Source organism: Gorilla gorilla, chromosome 4 (genome assembly GCF_029281585.2).
Source record: "Gorilla gorilla gorilla isolate KB3781 chromosome 4, NHGRI_mGorGor1-v2.1_pri, whole genome shotgun sequence".
In the NCBI taxonomy this organism is placed as follows: Eukaryota; Metazoa; Chordata; class Mammalia; order Primates; family Hominidae; genus Gorilla; species Gorilla gorilla.
In genome coordinates this window covers 136,315,490-136,339,653 of record NC_073228.2, presented here as the reverse complement: position 1 = coordinate 136,339,653, position 24,164 = coordinate 136,315,490, and the positions used below count along the sequence as shown (strand labels likewise).

Below are 24,164 nucleotides of genomic sequence, written 5' to 3'. Positions count from 1 at the left end.
TAATTTGATGTATGGCTTCTATCACTGCTATCAGATTAGGCGCTCTAGAGAAACTCAGAAAGGGCTGAGTCTCCTTATGACACTGCAGGGTGGAAGGGGGACCTCAGTTCCCTTCCTAGGCCAAAGTGGGATATGCTGCCTGCTTGCAGCTTCCTTGTGGCCTGGACTTCCCCATGGAGGCCAGATGCTGAGCAATCCCAGCCCATGTGTCTGCAGGCTCTGAATACCGAAATGTTCCTCTAGCTTTCTGTGAGAGCAGCTGGAGCTGCCCATTGCCTACACTGATAGAGGAATGTGCCCAGGGCTCCTGGCTGGCCTGGCACCCAGCAGGAGGCAGGCACAGTGGCCAGCACAGTGAGGACACATCACACTTCTTCCTTTTCCCATATCCCTATGCTGAGAGTGCATGCAGCTGCCTGGCTGGGAGCAGAAACTGGCCTCACTTTCTGGGGCCTGCTGGGCAGACAATGCAGCTCTCTAGCTGTGCCACAGAACAGGGCAAATCTTTACTAGCTGTGGACTCACTCCCTGCCCCTCCCATTCCTGCAGAAATTGCTCTACCAGCTCAGCAGAGGGCCAGGTCTGGAATCTCTCACCTGTCCCTGGCCCTTCCTTTAAGCCCTCTGGTTTACTGGAAATCATAAACTGTGAGACACAGCCTTTATCACACCCTGAACAGTTCACTCTTAATATTTAATGCTGGAGGCTAAAACAACCAGGGACACTGGAGGCCTCCTGCTTACTCTCAGTCACTGATGTTTGCACCTGGTAATTGAGGTCAGGTTGCTTCTCTTAAGTCACATGATTTGCGTCAAAGCAGGAAGGTGTCGGGGCCACTTGTTGCAAAGAGACCAGGAGGCGATCACAGAAACGCTGCAAACCAGCTTTGGCAGCAAAGGCTGTGCTTTCATGGGAGCCAGCCCTAGGAGTGTGGAGCTGGGCTGGCAGCTGGTAAATGACCCTTTTGGGGCCTAAATAAACCCTAGCTTTTCACTCACAGCAAACTCAGGATGCCTTCCTCCCTCTAAAAGACCTGCTGAATTGAGTCACTTTCAATCCTTTCTGGAGTAGGATGGTGCATTAGTTAATTAACAAATTAATTAAGCATGCTAAATAGTCACCCAGAAGATACTGGTCACTTAAGGGTCTCCAAATCATAGTATAGGTCCCACCCTACCCAGACACCTAATCTTGTTTCAGGGTTTGCTTGACCTCAGGCATTTATCTCCTGGTTGTCATGGAATCTGCTCAGATAAACAGCAGCACACCAACCTGGCCCCTCTGCCAGCCTCAGATCCTTCTAAGAGCAGTGGAGCTCCCTGGTGGCCACCAGCCACCCGGGCTCCAGGCAGCCCAACACACACTCCCATGCTAAGTTCTCTCGCATGACCTCTCTAGGCACACAGTAGGTGCTCAGTAAATGCTTGTGGCATGAAGGACCCTCCTGGAGTGTGTGAGTTCTCAGGCTTCAAGGCCCCTAGATAAGCAGATTTCTCTCCCCTATCACCATAGTCACCCCAGGGACTGCAGGGCAGGCTGAAATCAGCCAGTGACTCAGCTCCTTGGGCGATTCAGCTGGCCCACAGACCACTTCCTCTGTTCCCCAGCGCCGGATGGATGCAGATCTGTGAGGAAGGAGCCAGCTGCAGGCAAGCAGCTCGAGGGCAGGTGGGCATGATGTCTGGCTACCACTCGCACTGGACGCCACACACACAGCCAGGGTGGCAGAAGGCCCCACCTGCCATGTGCCAGTGGGACACCACCCTCATGGTCTGCGTTTCCAGGTTTCCAACTAAGGACTGAGCACACTCTCAACATGGACCTCCTAACTGCTCTCGAGGATGGACAGCTGGCCTCAAGGGGACACTGCAAAGTGGCTCTAGGAAGAAACCACTGTCCCTCCAGACCATAAAAATGGCTACCAAGGGCAGAGCCAGCAGCTTTCGCTGTAAAGTTTCTCAAGAAAATCACAGATATTCCCCTCTGTGATGTTCAGCTCAGCCTGGAAAGGAGGTAAGAAAGACCAGACTACCTGATCTCTCAAGGTCACCAAATTCAACCACTATCCTGTTTAAAAGCGGGTAGTACAGAGGCCAGTGTGGGCTCTGGAACGAGACATGTGAAGCCCGGGTCTGCTGCACGGTAGCAGTGTAGTCTTAGGCATTATTGAAACTGTGTTTCTAAATCTGGTTATGTGAATGAAAGGGGCTAATTTATGTAACACTTTTAGTACACTAAGCCCTCAATATAGTTTAGCTACTTAACTATTGTCTTCTTTGAAGGACGCTGAACTAAACAGAAGAGAAACAGGGAAATAAACAGCATGGCAACCTACATCAACAGAAACTTAACTATTCACCCTGGATAACTGAGTGTGTGAGTGTGACTGCAAATAACAATATAGCAAAGAGAAGTTTGAGATCTTTGGCTCAGTCATTCTAGAATCCTGAGTCACAGCAAATGCACAGCCTCCATGAGGCTGAGCCACACATGAAAGCTGCTTCCACCCACAGACTGGTAGAGGCCACTGACATGCTTAACGATGATGATGATGATAAAAATAGCTACCACGGGCTACCACGTGCACACACATGTTAAGCAGTTCAAACAGGTTATTTTGTTTAATTCATACCACAAATCTTTGAGGTAAGTATTCTTGTTCCCATTTTATAGAGGTAGAAACTGAGAGTTGAAGAGGCTGAATAATTTCTCAAGCACACTCCCAACTCGACCACCCACAAGCAAAAAGGCAGAGCTGGGATTCAAACACAGGTATGACTGTGTGTGGACATCTCCCCTGTGCTATGCTCCCTGAAGGAAAATTCTAAGTGGTGTTGTTTCTGGGAGAAATCCACCTGTGTGATCTTTAAACCTACTCTGACAGGAGCAAGGGCCACCACTCTGTATCTAAGACCACTGGGAACAGTCTTTAGGCAACAAGGTGACCAGGGCAGCTGCAGAGGGTATCTATGCCCCTGCCCCCTAGCGCAAAAGTCTGTTTCTCTTTCCAAATGGCCTGCTGGGAGCAACTATTTAGGGAGACCATACCTCCTCCCACACTCAGTTCCCAGGCCTGAGCCACAGAGTCCTGCCACAGGAGGGAGGACCTGCCTGTCCTGCTCCCTCCCCACTCCAGGTTCCTGGAGGCCTCTGTGATGATTCCCCAGGAAGGACTGCAGGATCTGGCAGGCAGCAGGTGGCAGTGGGGGGAGGAGAGTCCTGGGATCACAGCACTCCTAACCCCCTCTGCCTCTCACAGAACAAAGAGGGAGTCATGCCATGTCCCCTGCTCCCACAAATGCCCCTCCCAGAGGGGCTAATGCCTAGGATTGAGGGTCTTGTGTGCTGAGGAAGTCCTGTCCCCCAATCCCCTACAAAAGCCAGAACCAGCTACTAAGGGGTTAGACACAGACAGAACTGTCTATATTAACATTTCCTCCTAAAAAACAACAGGAATCCTGGGGAGAGACCACTGGCCTGGGACTCCGTGAGCCCTGGCTCCTATCTCTGGCTTTATCAGGTGACCACAGGCAAGTCACCTAACCTCCATGGTCTAGGCTCTCCTGCCTGTTGGGTGGGAATCATTACATATCACAATCATTACAGCTGACCTTCAGGGAGGCTGTACTCTGGGCTAGGCATTGTGTTGGGTGCATTATCATATTTATTCTCACAGCACCCTTTGCAGTAGCTGCTATTATCATACCCATTCTCAGATGAGGAAACTGTGGAACAGGCTGGTTAGGGGACATGCCCAAAGTGACAAACTTAGCAAAGGTGGACCTGGCACTCAGTACCACATCTGTTTTTCCATGCTCTTGACCACTGTAACATACAGAGCCCTTTTACAGAGATCAAGGACAGAGGTAAAAGTGTTTTGAAAGCAAAAAAAAAAGCGGGGAGGATGCATAAAATAAACATAAATCACCCCCCGCCCCACCCAGACATAATTCAGGGAAGAGTCCTAACCCCTAAGAACCTTCTGTGGAACTTATTCGCAACATCAGAGACCTCCAACATAGAAATGACCCTCAATAAGTCATTTCTTTCTTCCTCTTTCCCTTCAGGCAGGAATAATATCACTAACTGAATTATACAGGTGAGACCACGAAGGTCAAGCAAGGGTGACCAGCTTAGGCCCCTGGCTGGCAGGTAAGGAGGAGACTGACCCCAGCCTCCTGGCTCCTAGGGGAGGAAACAGTGATGACAAAGGCCCCTTTGCATGGCCAAGGTGGAGCCCTTTCTACCAAAGTTTAAACGTTTTAGTATAATATCCAAGTGCATCTTTTCCAACCTTAAAAACATATTTAATTTCCCTATAAAGCTGGTTGGCACTCTCCTCCTCCTCCAAAGCTCTGTATTAGGCAAGGTTCATAGTTGTAGACAACAGAATGAACAGTGGTTAGTTCAGCCAGAAAAGGGAAGATATAGGAGGATACTGGGTTGATCAAAGGCTCTCTGGGAGGGCTGCAGATTTAGAGCCAGTCAGCCAGGAACGATGCCTGAAACATACCTTAGAGCTGGAGAAAGAACAAAACCCTACCTTTCTTCAATAGCTGGCAAGGTGGCAAGGTCTGGCCCCATGCAGCCTGGGCTCTTCCCACTCTCCTCTCTCCCTAATGCGTTGCCCTACTCGCTGCTTCCCAGGCAATCCCACCTCAGGTCTATGAACTTGCCATTCCCTCTGCCTGCAACCTAGACATTCACATTGCTAGCTCCCTGGCTAGCTCAAATGCCAGGTTTCTGCACAAATGCTCCGCCTTAGAGAGGCCTTCCTGGACCTCTGGGTCTCTGGCCCTAGTACTCTATCCCCTCTCCCTTCTTTCCTCTTCTACTTCACTGCTCCTTAACATTGTGTTATACGTTGTCTGTCTCCCCGACTGGAATGTAAGTGGCACCAGGGCAGGGACTTGGGTTGTTTTGTTCCTTGCTGTAAGCCCAGGGCCCAGGGCCAGACCTGGAACAATTAGGTGCTTAGTTATTTGCTGAATATTCTATGAAGGAATGACAAAGGAATGCATAAAGAACTTCAAAGTTCAACTCCTTGAACTTCAAACTTCAAATCCCCAACTCCTCCTGCCTATGCTGGACGATTAGGGCAGTAACAGGAGTCAACTTGTGCTGTGCTGTCACCTTGCCTGGATCCGCATCAGCCCTGCAGCTCCCACTTTGGAGGAGACTTGCCCAGGGACCTACAGCTCTGAAGCTTCTCTGACAGCCTCTGCAGCTCTTGGAACTTATCTGGGCTGCTGCTGTGCAGACCATGGATGCCTAGCTGAGTTCCTGCCCCTGATTTCCTAGAGTCTCAGAAAGACAGGGAAGTGACTTACCCAAAGTCCCCTTTCACCCTATAAACAGTTCAGCCCAGGGAGTGAGGCTGACACGCAAATGCAGCTATGTATAGACTCAGAGTCATCCAAGGTCAGGGCTGGGTGGAGCCTTGGTCACATGCAGGCCAACCTGTGTCTGGAGATAATGCAAGCCAGTGCAGGGGTTAGCGTGTACATGGACTCTGGAGTCTGGCAGATCCAAGCCCCATCCACCAACCTGTGACCTTGGAGAATTATTTGAAAAGACATTATTTGAAAAGCAGATGTAAAATGGAAATAAAAGTTCCTATTTAAAACAGTCAGTTGTCCCCCATTCAGAAGCCTATTACAGTTGTCCCTCAGCATCTTCGAGGGATTGGTTCCAGGACAGCTCCTCAGATACCAAAAGCCACGATGCTCAAATTCCTTATAAAAAGTGGTGTAGGGCTGGGTACAATGGCTCATGCCTGTAATCCCAGCACTTTGGGAGACCGAGGTGGGCGGCTCACTTGAGGTCAGGAGTTCAAGACCAGCCTCGCCAACATGGTGAAACCCCGTCTCCTCTAAAAATACAAAAAATAGCCGGGCTTGGTGGCATGCACTTGTAGTCCCAGCCACTCGGGAGGCTGAGGCATGAGAATTGCATGGATCCGGGAGGCGGAGGTTGCAATAAGCCAAGATCGCACCACTGCACTCCAGCCTGGGTGACAGAGTGAGACTTCATCTCAAAAACAAAAAACAAACAAACAAAAAATGTGTAGCACAGTCAGCCCTCCGTATCCACAGGTCCACACACAGAACCTGCTGGTATGGAGGGCCAACCGTGCTTCCTATTCTTTCTTTTTTTTCTTTGAGACAGAGTCTCACTCTGTCACCCAGGCTGGAGTGCAGTGGCACAATCTCGGCTCACTGCAAGCTCCGCCTCCCAGGTTCACGCCATTCTCCTGCCTCAGCCTCCTGAGTAGCTGGGACTACAGGCACACGCCACCATGCCTGGCTAATTTTTTGTATTTTTAGTAGAGAAGGGATTTCACCATGTTAGCCACGATGGTCTCCATCTCCTGACCTTGTGATCCACCCGCCTCGGCCTCCCAAAGTGCTGGGATTACAGGCGTGAGCCACCGCGCCCGGCCACTTCCTATTCCTTATGGTATCAAATTCAAACTCCTTGGCTTGATAGTCAAACTCTCACCACCACTGAAATCTGGTTAACCAACCTGTCCAATACAAACTCTCTGAACTCCTCCAAATAATGTTCAAGTTGGACCTAAGTGCTCCCTAGTCCTTCTCACACCTGTGTGCCTGGAAACACCACCCACCTTCTTTTCTCTCATCTGAATTTACTAGAGCCCCAGACGCAGGTCTCATAGTCTTCCCTGACTTGGGTTTTTTTGGCACTGACTACTGGGCATTCATGATGGGACCTGCCCCTGGGGCTCTAGTATTTGGTTTTACAGGGAGGAACACAGTTTTGATTCCCCAAACAGAACAAAGGATCCTTGAGGGCAACTGTCTGTTGTCATTTCATGTCTCCCCCAACCAGGCATTAAAACATGCATAGAAATTCCTGCTGACGGGCTCTTGTGAAGTTACAAGTTACAATTTGGTGAAAATGCCCCCAAATATTTCCTCTATTTCCCAAGGAAAGGAAAAGAAAGATATAGAAATTAAATTAAAGACAAACTTAAATCATTCCCATTTCTGCATGCTTGGTCTGTGTGGGGAAAAAAAAAATCATTTCATCTCTGTCTCCAACGCAGACTTGACAAGTTGAGAAACTCCCTAAAAACAATGCATACAAAAAAAAAATCATACCAATTAGTCTCACTTAAAGGTTTCAGGAAGGAAAACACAGTTAAACTGAAAACGGTTAACTGGTGTTTAAAAAAAAGAAACCAGCCCGGAAATGTTTTTAGGACTGCGTCTATCGAAGTCCCTTAGGGACTGATTTGTCCTTCAATATATTCATAGCACCTGCTTTCACCAAAATCCAGCAGCCCAACGCTAGAGCTTTGTGAGTGAGATGCAGAGTGGAACTGGACATGGAGCTACACAGCTCTGAATCATGTTCCCCAACAGCAAGCAACAGCCACATGAAGGATTCCTGGCAGTGCCCTCTGGCCACTACAGTGGGCCATGGGAAGCCGTACAAACAGCAAATGGCATCCTGCAGCCCCAGCTTCTCCTTCTGCCTCATTCCTCTCTCTGTCCATGCCTCTGCTTCCCCATTGGCCCACTGGCCAAATACACTCAGAAAAAAGTCCGTGCACAAGCCTCCACCCAAATTAATTCCACATTCTTTCAAGAGAGGCCTTGAAAGGTACTGAAATTCAGGGAAGCTCTTCACTAGACCCCTCACTGGAATGCCAAGAAGTGATGTAGTGGCCCTTGACATAAGGGCTTATTCCCATTTATGAAACTGAAATTATTTTATTCTAAGCACAAAGCTAACAAATGTGATCAAAACAGAAAATAAACAATCCTCATTCAAGTGCTCAGAATGCAGCACAAATAGGATCTTGGGATAAATAAGATAGAGCTGTGAAATTAATAGGGGTGAGAAGAGGGGAGGGTCAGCGGGAGAAGTCCACCAAGGGGCTGCAAGGCCTGCGCAGGCAGACGGAAACCCTGGGTTCTGAGGGGCCAGGCATGACAGTGCAGAATAGTCCACCCTGGGAGTGACTGGAAGAAGGACTGCAGGGTCCCCGTGAAGAACATCTCACACTCCCAGCTTGCCACACACTTGTTGAACTATTCTGGGTGGATACCTCCTACCTGGATGGCAAAGGGGACAGGCCCAAGATGCAGAAGGGAAGGGAAGTCACACTTACAATGCAGAGGATGCGCCCTTGTCCCTCATACTCTCTGAAACATTGCAGGAATAATTCTGGTTTCACTGCTATTGTTTGTTGTTTTTGTAAATAAACCGCAAAAATCAACAAATGGCCTCAAAATTGAACACATGTGATTTACACCAATTCATATACCAAAACACAAATAATGCAGAACAAATTAGAGAAAAACTCCGGTCAGGCTCTCCACTCACCCATGGCTGGTGGCTGGCATTCAACTCTCCAGCAGCCAGGGAGTCCATTTTCTTGTTTCTCTGCTGGCCATCCTCAGGACTTGCGGCAGGGAGTGGGGGGCCCAGGGTGTGCTGCCACCTGCAGGCCAAACAAGGAAAAAACATAAGCAACGGCCCCAGTCATCCGCCTGAAGCCCCTCCTATATCCTCAGGCAGCTGGAAGACCTGGATGCCCGTCGTGGGACAAGAGCCAGAAGCACTCACCCAGTGCCAACACCTGCTGGGCCACAAACAGTTTCTGCTTGGGATCCCAACACAGGCAGCAGAGTCAGCAAAAACTCTAAGATATCAAGAAGTCAAGCATTTCTTAACAGCAGCAGCAAACTCTTACACAGGGCTGTGGTTACCAGACACTGCTCTAAATAACTTACACTTGTTTACTTATTTCATCCTCACAACAACGGGTAAATATTTTAGGTCTCTGCCAATTTGCCTGATTACTGAATTAGGTTGAATCATTAAAATGAATAACTTGATAATACCCAATTTCAAAGAGGGGTCACATATGAAAACTCTATGAGAGATTCTCAGCATCTTGCAGACATTCATTCCCTAAATATTCATTGAGTGTTTGTTATGGATGAAACACTGTTCTAGGACCTGGGAAGAGAGGAGCGAACACACAAGACAAAGTCCCTGTTATCACGAAGCTTCTGTTCCAGTGCGGGGAGGCAACAGTAGAAAAGGAGACAAATGCCATGCAGAAGAAAAAGCAGGGAAAAAGAGATAGAGCACAATGACAATGGTGTTAATACCCATTCATTTATTCACTTATTTCCAAGGACTTACTAACCATGTCATTTCTTGCCCACAGCTGCATGCCAGGCACTATGCCAAGGATGAAATTGTGGGTAAGAAATAGACATGGTCTCTGCCTGTATGGAGTACTTACATAAGAGGAACATCTATTATTAGTCAAATAATCACCTAAATAAATGCAAAGATGTTAATCTGTGATAGGTGTGATAGCAGAATTGCATGTAGTCCTTGTGAGAGCATCTCAAGGAGGCCTGACCTTGTCTAAGGGGAGGCCTGAAATGGAGTGTGGGGAGGAGCAATGTGTTAGTCCATTTTGCATTGCTATAAAGGAATATCTGAGGCTGGGTAATTTATAAAGAAAAGAGGTTTAAGGCGGGGTGCAGTGGCTCACACCTGTAATCCCAGTACTTTGGGAGGCTAAGGCAGGTGAATCATCTGAGGTCAGGAGTTCGGGACCAACCTGGCCAACATGGTGAAACCCTGTCTCTACTAAAAACACAAAAATTAGCTGGGTGCGGTGGTGCATGCCTATAATCCCAGCTACTTGGGAGGCTGAAGCAGAATAATTGCTTGAACTGGAGAGGCTGAGGTTGCAGTGAGCCAAGATCGTGCCACCGCACTCCAGCCTGGGTGACAGAGCGACAATCTGTCTCAAAAAAAGAAAAAGAAAAGAAAAGAGGTTTGGCTCACAGTTCTGTAGACTGTACAAGTGTGGCATCAGCATCTGCTTGGCTTCTGGTCAGGCCTCAGGATGCTTACAGTCATGGTGAAAGGTAAAGGGGGAGCTGGCATGTCACATGGCACAAGAAGGAGCAAGAAAGGGGAGGAGGTGCCAAGACTCCTTTAAACAACCAGCTCTTGCCTGAACAGAGTAAGAACTCACTCATTACCTCGGGGAGGGCACCAAACCATTCATGAGGGATCCAGCCCCATGACCCAAACACCTCCCACCAGGCCCCACCTCCAACGCTGGCGATCACATTTCAACATGAGATTTGGAAGAGACATGCATCCAAACCATATCAATCAGTGTCCCTGTCAAAAGCACACCCTGTGCACAGGCTGGATCGTGGGTAGTTGGCAGGGACAGGAGGCAGGGTGAAGCTGGAGAAGCAGTGTAGGCGACCCTTGCATGACACTCCCAGCCACAAGAGGAGTTCGAGCCTTAACCCTGGAGAACTGGAGCACCACACAAGGGTCTTAGGCAGAGGAGTAATGCATTTAGATGTGTACTTTTAAAAGATTATCTATGTAGGCTGAGTAATGGCCCTGCCAAAGATGTCTATGTGTGAATCCCTGGAGGTTGTGTGTATGTTCCCCTACATGGCATAAGGGACATTGCAGATGTGATCGAGTTAAGGGTCCTGAGAACTGGAGATTATCCAGGTGGGCCCAACATAATCACAAGTATCCTTATAAGAGGGAGGCAGGGGGAGATCTGACTTCAGATGAGGAGCCTCAGAATGATGTGGCACGAGAAAGACTTGGCTTCGAAGAGGAGGAAGGGGCCCTGAGCCAGGGAATGCAGTGGCCTCTAGAAGCTGGAAAAAGCAACAAAACGATTCTCCTCTAGAGCCTCCAGAAGGAACACAGTCCTGCCAAAGCCTTAATTTCAGGACTTTTAAAAGAGTAAATTTGTGTTGTTTTAAGGCACTGATTTTGTGGTAATTTGTTACAGCAGCAATAGGAGATTCGGACATACTAGCTCCTGTGAAAAACCAGACTGGACGTAAGGGCGAGGGGAGGCAGGGACCAGCTAGAGGTCACTGCTGTGGTCCAGGCAAGAGGTGTGAGAGCTTGCACCACAGTGGTGGCCATGGGGATGGAGAGGAGTGGTGCAGTTGAAGGACCCCAGCAGGGGAAGAGCTGACCAGTCAAAGGTCTCGCTGCAATCTGGCAGATGTTACTGGAATGCCACAGCAGGCCTCTTTCAGGCTCAGGCCCTGGCTGGCTCACTCTGGCTAGAGCCCAGCACCTTTACAGAAGGAGGAAGCTCACACCAGGGCTGTAGACCACTCCCAGGCAGATGCACCATTTACTCACTTAACCTGCCAACCCCATTCCCACAAAAAAGTTCAAGAGTCTCCAGGAACAAGCCCTAAGAAAGAACACGTGGGGAATTTTTACTAGGCAAAAGGTAGCAATTATTTCTGCCAAGCATTAAGCCTTGCAGCGAACTTTTTTTTTTCCGTGAACAGAGATTTTGTAATTCTGGAAGAGAGGTGTCCAGATTTAAATATATACATCTCCAACACAGGTGATACAGAACCATGATTAAATCCAACATCTAAAAACTTCCTGGTCAGTAGAAAATGCAGAAATTAAAGAAAGACTAAACAAGAAACTAGGAGACTCAGCGTCTACTCTATTCTTGCTTAATAATCCAGACCTACTTAAAAAATGGGATCCTAATTTGGTCCTGTTTATAATGGAGTTGTCAAGAAGAAAAAGCAATAAAAATTATTCGAGAGAATTTTAGAAACATTCTCCCATTCTACTCCAAAAATATAAATATGCACACTCCAAAACCGAGTACCTTGGACTGTACTGAGAGATGACAATGACGTCTTAACCGTACTATTTCCCCATGATGTTGCAGCAGGCCACAGGGACCTAACTGAATTGTAAGAACATGAAAGGACCCAGGAATGCCTGCAGATGACAAAATACCAGGTAGTCCTGTCAGTGTAGGAGCATGTTAATTTAAAAATAGATATATTTTTCTGGTGACAAAAGTGACATGTCTATTATTGGAAAACACAAACAACTCCTGTAGTCCAATGATCCAGAGATAACCCATTTGGAAATATTTTCTTCCAGTCTTTTTTCCCCATTGATTTCGTCACAGGCGCGTGCGCGCGCACACACACACACACACACACACACACACACACACACACACTCATACTTCATTTTTAACAAAATTACAATACTGTATATACTTTTATAACCAGTTTTATATAACAGTATATAATCCTCCATGTATTATAGTTTTTCATAATGCTAGTATTCCATCATATGAAAGTAGGAAAATCACTTAACCAATCCCTAATTGCTGAACAACTGAGTAGTTTCTAACTTTATGGTAACATAGGTCATTGGGAGGAACCTCCTCATCTACGGGAATATCCCTAGATATAAATCTATGTCTATAGCTCTGATTATTTCCTTAGGGTCCTATTTCCTACATCCATGCATTGCCATTACTATTTTGCTATAATTAATTACCATCTGTAATGTACTTAACATTCCTCTTTACATCAACTCATTTCTGTCCTTAAACAAATGTATTTTAAAAGCAAACCTGACTCGGTGTGGTGGCTCACACCTGTAATCCTAGCACTTTGGGAGACCAAGGCAGGCGGATTGCCTGAGCTCAAGAGTTCAAGACCAGCCTGGGCAACATGGCGAAACCCCGTCTGTACTAAAAATACAAAAAATCAGCCGGGTGTGGTGGTGCGTGCCTGTAGTCCCAGCTACTCAGGAGGCTGAGGCACAAGAATCGCTTGAACCTATGAAGCAGAAGTTGCAGTGAGCCAAGATCATGCCACTGCACTCTAGCCTGGACAACAGGACAAGACTCTGTCTCAAAAAACAAACAAACAAACAAACCTTATTTAAGTGGAAAACCAACATCATATGCCATAAATGAAGGCAATCATAATATGTTTTATTGGAATAAAAAACACTGTGGTTAAAATATAGTCAAAATACTGCTACCCCTTTGCCCATTCTTTTATATAAAATGGGAGATTAGAGAGGCTTAGAGAGGTGTTAAAGGTATGCTAGCACCAAGCTAAAGTTTTTCACCTTCCGTTGATCAGAAGACTGAAAAGGAATTGAGCATGGGAATAACTTTCTCACTGTGAGTCAGTGTTAGACAATGTGGCAAATGTGTCCCAACTAGAATTACCCTGCGCCACCTGAAATAACCTCATATGAAAACATGCCTTAGGACATATTCCTGGAAGTAGAACTGGGATAAAAGGTATGGACACTTTAAGCAGCTTCTGATAACCAGAGCCCAAACACCATCCAAGTTAGTTTTACCACAGTTTTACTATGACTGTGTCCATTTTACTTCACGTTCACAAATATTAAGTACTATAAACAAAATATTAAAATAGTTAAAACGTTTCAGCTTTTTGGTGTAAAATATCCAGCAGCTGAATCTTCAAAGGCTATTTTCATGCTCCTCTAGCTAGTCCCTGACCCTAGGGCAGGGCTATTTTATGAACCTTTAGTTAGTGGTAAGCTTACAACAAACTGATACTGAACTTGGTTTCACCAAGCTGAAGTAAACTCTGTAAAAGATGAGGAAGTGACTTTAGCATTTGCAAATATTTCAGAATGCCTTTGTGCCAGCAAAGGTCAAACAACGATCAGAATTGCATGGATTCCAAAGTATACTTTTGGGAAATAAGAGACTCAGAGAAGCATTACTCAAGATACAATTCACTATGAATTTTCAGCAATTCAATGAAAAGTCTAAAAGAAATACATGTTTAAACTTTCCTATCCTGGTATAATATGCAATTGCACAAATAGGTTAAATTGTAGATTAATGGAATTGTTAATATTTCTAACATAGAAAAAGGAAATTGTATTTTGAAGCAAGAAGAATTAATAACAATTGGAATTGTTCAGGTTATTTTAATAATTCCCGGGCAGATACCTATGTGTATATGTGCCTGTGGGGAAAAGGTAAGGAAAAAGAGACGTGAAAAAACATCCTTATGTAATTCCAGCACTTTGGGAGGCTGAGGCGGGTGGATCACTAGGTCAAGAGATTGAGACCATCCTGGCCAACATGGTGAAACCCCGTCTCTGCTAAAAATACAAAAATTAGCTGGGCGTGGTGGGACCTGTAGTCCCAGCTACTCGGGAGGCTGAGACAGGTGAAGTGCTTGAGCCTGGGAGGTGGAGGTTGCAGAGAGCTGAGATTGTACCACTGCACTCCAGCCTGGTGACAGAGCGAGACTCCATCTCAAAAACAAAAACAAAAACAAAAAATAAAAAAAAAGATTTATTATGTTTGGAAGGAGGTTATAGGTTCTGATTAATTTTTGCCAGAGACAAAAATACAAGTTTATCTAAGCTTAAGAACTAAATGATGGCCTATTGTAAGATATAGAACTTCCAACTCACTGAATAAAAAGAAGGAAAGAAGAAACAGGGGACAAATACACTTTGATGAATCCATAGAGTCACAAGGAAAAAAAAAACACACATGATAAATACATGGCAAAACAAGATGGCAAAAATAAGACCACATTTATCAGTGATCAAAATAAATATGAATGAATTAAATTCCATTATTAAAAGACCAAGACTTTCACCCTAAATGCCCATGAATGGAAAATGGATAAATTATGGTATGTATTCCATTTTAATGAATGTGTATGTGTGTGTATGTATGTGTATGTGTGTGTATACACCACAGAAAGAGGCCCATGAGTTTCAGTTTAGAAAGATGTAGAAATATATTTGTATAAGCATAGGAAAGGGTCCAGAAAAACACACCAATATGATATCTGTGGTTGCCTATAAAAAGCGGTTTACCTATGAGTTTCAGTTTAGAAAGTTGTAGAAAAATATTTGTATAAGCATAGGAAAGGGTCCAGAAAATCACACCAATATGATATCTGTGGTTGCCTATGGAGGCTGAAGTGGACTTTCCTGTCTCACTTTACAAATGTCTATACTGTTTGAATTTATTACAAAAGCATATGACCAAAGAAACATTAAAAAATGGAATAATAAACATAAGGGCAGAATCAGCAAAATAGAGGTCATAGAGGACCAAAAAAAAGGTGGTTAACAAAACTTGAAGTATTTATTTGAAAGTAGACAAACCTCTAGTGAGACTGATCAAGAATAACTGACAGAAGATTTTTTAAAAATGAGATTACAGAAAAAGGAAGAAATGACAAATAAAACAGACATTTTAAAACTTATAAAGGAATAATATAAACACATGATAATACATTTGAAAATACAGATGAAATGAATAATTTCTAGACAATAAAAATTGCCAAATTTGGCACAAAAATGTGAATAACCACTTAAGAGACTCAAATAATTTTGAAACCTCTTCCCCACAGAGTTTCAGACCCAGAAGATTTTACAAGTGCCTCCTATTAACTTCCAAGGAGCAGAAAAACTCTATCTTAATGGAGTTGCTTTAGAAAATAGAAAAAAAGAGAAAACATTGCCCAATTTGTTACTTAATTTTGAAATGTTAAATATGGACTGTACAAATAAAAATACAGGATAGTTTCACTTATAAACATAGATGTTAAACTCCTAAATAAAATATTATCTAATCAAATACGAAAGTGTATTACAAATACATCATGATAAAGTAATTCACTACATTAGTCGATTGTGGAAGAGGTTACTAGTGCTCACCAGTCTCTCGTTCTTTTCCTCCTGGGAACACCACCAGGCTACATTTCCCAGCCACCTTACAATTAGGTGAGACCCATGAGACTAGTCCATGCCAATGGAATGTGAACGGAAGTGCATCTAATTTTCTGGCTCATGAAAACAGCAGCATTTTCTCTATTTTCTTTTTTTCTTTCTTTTTTTTTTTAGACGGAGTTTAGCTCTTGTTGCCGAGGCTGGAGTGCAGTGGAGCGATCTTGGCTCACTGCAACCTCCGCCTCCCAGGTTCAAGCAATTCTCCTACCTCAGCCTCCCAAGTAGCTGGGATTACAGGCATGTGCCACAATACCTGGCTAATTTTGTATTTTTAGTAGAGACGGGGTTTCTCCATGTTTGTCAGGCTGGTCTCAAACTCCCGACCTCAGGTAATCAGCCCGCCTCGGCCTCCTGAAGTGCTGGGATTACAGGCGTGAGCCACCGTGCCCGGCAAGAGCAGCATTTTCTAAAAGCAATCAGTACTCAACACCATCCTGCTGAGGTAGGGCAGCGGCGGACCCCATGTTTTGAAACTTAGGAACTTAGACCATCTTTTGTCAAATTCAGATCGTTTTCTCAAAGTAAAGATCATTCAAGTTTTGTTTCAGTAATGGGCCGTATGATCAGATCTGTGTGATTGGCTGAATTCATTATTATTGAGACAAAAATTGAGTTAAAGGGGATTCTTGGTATTGGCCTGCAAAACCTGTCATAACTTAAATGTAAAGTGCCTGATGATTTAGTCACTTTACTCTCAGCTCTTAGCTCTTTCACTCACCTGTCCTTGTTCTACACAACCTGCCTGATGGGTAACTTGAATACATATTTTCTCTCCTCAGGGGATGGGAACGCCCTAAGGGCAGGGGCTGATTCCACAGCCCTGGGGTGGAACCCCCTTCCTGCATACCAAGAATGAGTTGGCTATACTTGACGAAGGGCAAAGACAAGGTGGCACGCATCTTTCATGCTTCTGCTGGCAGATGCAGTGGACTGGAAATTTCCTGGTCTGGGAAGGACTCGGTCTGTGAGTGCACCTATCCCTGACATCTATGCTAGCCCCGGGATGGGGGCCCCAGCAGAGTAAGGCCCTGACTTCACATGGACAGGGCCAGGGCAAGGGGGCCACATCCTGGCCTAGTTGCTCTCCATGCCCATGATCAAGGGAGATGAGCTTCCAGCTTGCTCGGTCAAGGAACACTCGGAAGGCACGCCAAGTGCCCCCAGGTGCACCAGATCTAGGAAACTTAAGCAAACTACATGAGGTATGGGGTGGGGCCCAGTGGGAAAAATGAGTCTGACAGGTCAGAGGGAGTAGATTATGAGCTCAGGTTAGGCATTCTGCTCAGCATTTTACGTACACCCTCCCACTTTTGATTTTTACCAACACCCAGGGAGGTCGGTGCTCTACAAAAGGGAAAGGCGTGCTCAGGTGGCCCGACTTGCCACGGTTCCAGCTCGACCCCGGGCTGCTAGACCCTTGGCACGCTTGTCTGAGGCCTCCCAGGTCTTCCAGCCTGGCCTGGAGGCTCAAAGCCACGAAACCCAAGGGTGCCGCTTCTCAGGCCCTCCCCGCCCCCACGGCAGAACCCCCGACCCTGCCCGGGTCAAACGCCTGGCGTCGGGCCCGCCGGGTCCGCAAGGAGGAGCCCGCGAGGCGGCCGCGAAGGGGCTGCGCTTACCTCGCCCGGCGCGGGCTGCGGCCCCAGGGCCCGCGCTCCAGGCTGGTGGCCGCTGTATTCTGCGCCCCTCGCCTGAAACGGCAGCTGCGCCAGTCCTGGCCACGACCGCTTTCATTTTCCTCAACGACATCGGCAGAAAAGCGAAAGCGAAACCCTCCGGGAGGCGGGACCGGGGCCGAGCGCGCAGTGAACGCGGGGCGCGCGGCGGGCGCGGGCCGGCAGCCAGAGGCGGGGGCCCCGGGCTCGGGTCTGCGCGTGGCCTGGCCCGGTAGCGTTCGGGGTGGAGCTGGGCCAGCCGAGTGCCCGAGAGCTAGTCCGCCACGCACACCTGCCTCGGCGGGACCCGGGCCCGGGCTGGGCGGGAGGCTGGGCAGGCCCGCCGTAAGTGGAAAGGCGCCCGCGGCGCTTCGGCCGACCGGGACAGGTTCCTCCATCTGCCCTTCATTCAGCGTTTACTTGGGCCTGTGGCTGGCAGCCGGCCCGGGACCTGACCGCTGGCGGCGCCTCGGGCTCTGGCCTGAGGAGGCAGATGGCAGCCTGAGCAACTGGGACCAAGCCTCTGAGGAGTCCCCGTTGGAGGGGACTTGACCATGAGGTACCAGGCATCTCATCTGGGGTCAGCGAAGAACCCAAAAGTCAATGACGTCGGTGAAATGGGGGTCCCTTCATCCGATAAGAGAAACTGGAACAGCAAGCCTATGGTTTGGACTCCCTGGTCTAAGCGGTGCCCATCAATATCTAAACATTTAGAGATTCCAGGTTTCAGTGTCTGGCCGTCTCTTACTGTCAGTGATTTGGGGCAAAATATTCAAGTAGTTAGACTTAATTACTTCCCCTGTGGGATGGGAATAATAATAATCATACCTACTGCCAGAATTTTAGGAATGAACAATAGAAGGAAGAAAATACTTAAAATTTTCTGCCAGCCTCTAAGTGGGTTCCTTGAGGGCAGCAACCAAGTCATTATTTACCTGGATGCTTGATAGACATTCTCTAACGGCCAGTCCATCAACTTGGAGCTATCTCCATGATAACAGGTTAGTTGTCAAAGTTTGGACAATATTATCTGGAGTTTAAAGACTGGGGAAGCCCTGCAATTTTTTTTGGAAGGTGTCTCAAACTTAGCCTGACAATTAGCCCCCACAATTATGCCACGGAACCAGGTTTTTGTTAGAGCGGAGCATGGCCACAACGTTTGATGGACATTCCTACAGCGGTGTTCAACGCTGGCCACTGAGGTCTGAAAATACTTTTGCAAGCATTTCTATTCACTTGCTTTTAGAAAACATTGGTAAGACACCATACTCCAAACACAGTTTGCCCTGTGTGTACGTTTGTTGCAAAGCAAACATAAAAGTTTTTGCCATAGAGCAAACATAGAGCAGTCTGTTATAACTGGAACAAGAAACCAAAATGAGCTATTAAATCTGCCCAGAGTCACTTTGGTTTACCTGTTTGTAATTTGGGCACATTCCCTGCAAGATGGAGGCCCTGGTCTGTGACTGATGTAGGGGCTTGTATGTGTCCTTGCAATAGTTCCCTCAAGAGCAGGTGGGAAAGTGGGGCAGGCCAAATGATGACCTTAGAAAAACAACAGCCTGTTTCTCTGTCCAGAAGATGCTACTTTTAGTCTGTAGTATGAAGGAAAAAGAAAAAACAAAAAAGGCAAGCCTTGGAGCCTCTTCCTCCTTATAGGACAATTCTTGACTCCAAGATAGCAAAGTAGAGTTAAATCTGCTTCTGCATAAAAACTATGTTTGGGAAGATGAAGATCAGGAAAAGATAGGAAGAGATGTAAGCAGATAAGCCAAATCCTGGTTACCTTTTATAGACATCACACATGTGAACAGAGAGCATCAGGAGGTGAAGGCCGGCCTGATGTCTTTCATCTTGGCAACTTCCCAAGGTCCAGGTTTGGTCCTTGACTTTGTGGGACCAAAAATCTCATCTGACTTCCAGTGTTCCAGAGTCGATTAGCACTGTTGCATAAAGTCAGAATGACAACTGACTGATTTCATTCACTATTTGCTAGAGAAGTGCTATGCTAAATGCATTACATGCATTATTACCTCATTTACTTCTCCCTACTATCATGTGGTATATTATAATCTATCTATTTTTCATTTGGGAGAAAAAAAGATGAAGGAAATCCCAAGGTCACATAGTTACTATGTATGTTAGTGGCAGGGTTTGAATCAAGGCCATCTGACCCCAAAACCTGAAGCTTATCCATTCCTGTTAGAAGCAAGACTGTCAGGAACACTGGACTCGAGGCCACCTGATGAGCACATTCTCTTCTTGTAGCCATGCAGTTTGGAGCCCCATAGTCAGAAGGTGGCTTAGTGAGCCTGAAATCAGAATCAGAAGAGTGAATTGTCTGACTTAAATGTTTGATGATATCAGGCTCGGGCAATGTGGGATGTCTCTTTCCACAACACAGGTCAAAACCTATAGGAAGTACTGTTCACTCATCCCTGCTGGCCTGGCCAGCCCTTCTCCCTAGATAGGGCCTGGTGGACACCATCTGTTTGTGTCAATGAGGCTCTCTGTATTATGGTACCCAGGCCGCCTCTCCTCAGATGGACATTTTTAGATAGAGCAAGGCGTTACTGAGTAACATTACTCAGTAAGGTCTTGCAGCCCTTATTTTTCTTTATGGAGACATTTTGTATCTTTGCTCTGATTGGCTTGATTTATAATTTAACTTCTAAAGGACAGCTTTCTATCCCACCTTTTGGAGACAGCTCTGTTTTCCTTACTACCCTTCCTGATCTAACCCTGGAACAAAAGTTTGTGCAGTAGCAAGTTCTGTAACAAGAACTTTATCCAGGCCTGCACTGATAGTAAAGACACAAAAGAAGCAAAAGTCCAAGTCCAAGGCCAATCCCAAAAGACTTTGCTACAAAATCAGGCGATGGAGGGTTGGGAGGCGGGGCACAGCTGATGATCACGCAACACAGCTGAAGAATGATATAAATGGAATGAAAGCATGGTGCAAGCAGCATCTAACTTAGGAGTCACTGGTTAGGAAAAAAAAATACCTGATGTGTGATTCAGATAAAAATGAAAAAAATAACCCTTTTAGATATTTCATTCAACAAATATTCTGTGGCAACTACAAAATGCAGCCACCCTGCTAATGCTGGGGATTCAGTGATGAGCAAAAATAAATGTGGTCTCTGCCCTCGGGAAACACACTTGAGTGAGATAATAAAGCAATCAAATAATTGGTCATATATAGAATGCCATCCTAAATACTACAAGATGCATTTGACGCTATAAGAGGGAATGCCAGAGGCAAAACTCCTCTAATAGGCCACCTGTACTCTGGGGCTTCCTGTCAGTCTGGCCAGCACTTTCTCAGAATGGCTCTGCAGTCTGAGGCTCTTCCTATCTACTCCTCCATCCTTCCCTCTTCTCTTTCACAGGGGTCCGACCTGCATTATGGTGTGGGGCTCTCTCTGCTTACTCTTGCTTCTGCTCCTCTTTATTCTTCATAGGCATTTTCCCCAATAAACTCTTCCAGGTTTAATTCCATCTTGGTGTCTGCTCTAGGAGGACCCAAGCTGACACAATGATGCCCTTCATTGACTTGGAGAACCTTGGAAGAGGCCCAAGTTTTGGAGGGCTCCAATTCTGCACATGTTGGCTTAGGTGTCAGGTGGGCAAGGAAGCTCCATATCTGCTTTCCCACTCAGAAGATAATGCTTGTGCTTTGGTACTAAGCTATCAACCATGTCCTCTGTGGGAGCTAGGGTCTGGTCTTGTTTTTAAAATGCTTGTTCCATGGATAATCAGCAATTCTCAGTTTAGATCTCAATACTAGAACTATTTCCCTCTAGAAAAGCACAACCTACCAATAGCAAAAAACATCCCTTAACTTCCTTGAGGAGGAGTTAAAAGTCAAAAAATCGAAAGGAGATGAGCAATTGTTCCTGAACAGCCAAAGGGAAATAATTTTGATGTAGGGGGCCCTTAGTTTTCTGGGAAAAGGAAGTCTTTTTTTTGAGATGGAGTTTTGCTCTTGTTCCCCAGGCTGGAATGTGATGGTGTGGTCTTGGCTCACTGCAATCTCTGCCTCCCAGGTTCAAGTGATTCTCCTACCTCAGCCTCCCAAGTAGCTGGGATTACAGGCACCCGCCACCACACCTGGCTAATTTTTGTATTTTTAGTAGAGACGGGGTTTCCTTATGTTGGCCAGGCTGGTGGCGAACTCCAGACCTCAGGTGATCCACCCACCTCAGCCTCCCAAAGTGCTGGGATTACAGGTGTGAGTCACTGCACCCGGCCTGGAAGTCATCTTTTATAAGTGTTCCTTAAGGAAAGAACTTACATGTTTGGCAGCACAGATGGAAATCTGTCATTGTTGGTAGAAAGAAGCTAGCACTCCAAAAGGCACTTTTGCTCTGAGCTTAGCCTCCCTGAGCAAGGTGCCCTTGGAGAGCTGGATGTCAAAGGATGACCCTGTCACTGAGGTTCAGTCACCAGCAACCTGTTCTGAGTGAATCATCTGTTTGAAGGCAGAGCTCTTCAGGTCCACCACTGGTTCTTCCCATGGAAGGAGGCTTGAACACAAATCATGAGTACTACATGAATATTTGAACATGGCACTCAGTCATAGTCAAGTATAGCATTTCCCTCACCAACTGCACACCCCAGGGAGCCCATATCCATCTCATGGTGGTGTGGAGGCTGACAGTAGGCGAGTTTACATGCTTTGTTCCCAAGCTGTCAGGAAGCCCAGATACTATTAGTCTGCTTGGTCTAAAAAGAGAAAGAAGTAGGTGTGGGCTTCATGAAGGATGTTTTCCTGAGGGCTGTGTCTCTCATTCAAGGATGAATGAGTAAAAGTATTTGTTAGGTTTTTTTTTTAAAAAAACTACCAAATGTACAGTGAGTGTACTACTTAAGCACCTTAGGGATAAGCCTGTCTTTTCCGCCAAAGGTAGTTACAATTTCCCTCATGGAACCAAGCATAATATGATAAGGACTAATTATTTGTAGAGTCAATAATTACATTATAATTTACATTCATGATCTAATTTAATCTTTGTAGAAACCTGATATAGGTAAGGAATTTTACAGTTGAGGAAACAGTCTCAGGAAAGTTAAGTGACTTCCCCAAAGTTATAGAGCTAGTAAGTGAAGACATCTACTTTTGGACCATATACTTTATCTGCTCTGGATCTGGGCACTCAGCCAAAGCCATAGTGCCTCCAAGAAAGAGGATGTCATGGGGTAAACCTTGAACATGAATAGAATTGGGATAATCAGAGATGAAGCAGGACAACGTATGGATGGAGGCAGGAGTGTCAAGGAGAAATAGAGAGCTAAAAGTGTGTCATATCAGGAGTTGAAATGCATTAAAAATATGTGAAGTTTGGACCCTTTTATCATAATATAATGACCTTCTTTGTCTTGTTAAAATCTGTTTGTCTGATATTAATACTGCCATTCAAACTCTCTTTTGGTTATTTGTATGGAAGATCTTTCCCGCCTTTTAATTTTCAACCTATTTGTGTCTTTGAATCTAAATTGAAACTGTTGTAGACATCATAATAGTTGTATCATGATTTTAAAATCTATTTGGTGAATCTCTGCCTTTTAATTGAAGAGTTACATTTAATATAATTGCTGAAAAGGGCTTACTCCTGCCATTTTGCTATTTGTTTTCTATGTCTTTTATCTTTTTTGCTCCTCAATTCCTTCATTACTGCTTTCTTTTGTGTTAAATCCATATTTTCTAGGATAATTCTAAATCTGTATCTTTTTAAAGTATATATTATTTATTTATTTTCTTAATAATTGCCCTAGAGATTACAGTTCATATATTAATTTGTAACAACCTGGTTTAGATTAATACCAAGTTAATTTCAATAATATGCAAACACTTTGTTCTTATTCAGCCCTACTCCCTTTATATTGTATTTCCACAAATTACATCTTTACACATTGTATGCCCATCAACCTAAATTTTTAATTATTGCTTTATGCAGTTGTCTTTTAAAATTATATAGGAAAAAAGAGAGGTTAGGAAAAAAATTAATACTGCCCTTTATATTTACTTAGGTAGCTACCTCTCCCCATGTTCATTATTCCTTCATGCAGATTCAAGTATTCAAGTTACTGGCCAGTGTCCTTTCATTTTAGCCTGAAAGACTCCCTTTAGCATTTTTTTTTTTTTTTTTTGAGATGGAGTCTCCTTGTTCTGTTGTCCAGGCTGGAGTGCAGTGGCACAATCTCAGCTCACTGCAACCTCTGCCTCCCAAGTTCCAGTGATTCTCGTGCCTCAGCCTCCCGAGTAGCTGGGATTACAGACATGTGCCACCAGCCTGGCTAATTTTTGTATTTTTAGTAGAGGCAGAGTTTCACCATATTGACCAGGCTGGTCTCAAACTCCAAACCTCAGGTGATCTGCCCGCCTTGGCCTCCCAAAGTGCTGGGATTACAGGCGTGAGCCACTGCGCCTGGCCCTTTAGCATATTTTTTTAAGTACTTTAAGTTCTAGGGTACATGTATACAATGTGCAGGTTTGTTACATAGGTATACATGTGCCATGTTGGTTTGCTGCACCCATCAACTTGTCATTTACATTAGACATTTCTCCTAATGCTACCCCTCCCTCAGCCTCCCACCCCCTGACAGGCCCTGGTGTGTAATGTTCCCTGCCCTGTATCCATGTGTTCTCATTGTTCAATTCCCACCTATGAGTGAGACCACATGGTGTTTGGTTTTCTGTCGTTGTGAGAGTTTGCTGAGAATGATGGTTTCCAGCCTCATCCATGTCCCTGCAAAGGACATGAACTCATCCTTTTTTATGGCTGCATAGTATTCCATGGTGTATATGTGCCACATTTTCTTAATCCAGTCTATCATTGATGAGCAACTGGGTTGCTTCCAAGTCTTTGC

At 45.5% G+C, this 24,164-nt stretch overlaps 1 protein-coding gene across 3 annotated transcripts in view; it reads right to left on the bottom strand.

The window, feature by feature from the left end:
• The window catches only part of LOC101137216 (transcription factor ATOH8), a 65,499-nt gene extending 47,742 nt beyond the window's left edge, over window positions 1–17,757 (bottom strand). For 2 of the 3 annotated variants that reach the window (XM_055386576.2, XM_055386574.2), the window contains exons 1-2: window positions 17,256–17,757; window positions 8,356–8,473 (exon numbers count right to left, since the gene is read on the bottom strand). In XM_055386576.2, coding sequence (XP_055242551.2) covers window positions 8,356–8,473; window positions 17,256–17,689 — 552 coding nt within the window. In that variant the 5' untranslated portion in view covers window positions 17,690–17,757. The remainder of the gene's footprint in view (window positions 1–8,355; window positions 8,474–17,255) is intronic. The other variant, XM_031010941.3, reaches the window with a different exon arrangement.
• Between the last annotated feature and the right edge of the window lie 6,407 nt (window positions 17,758–24,164).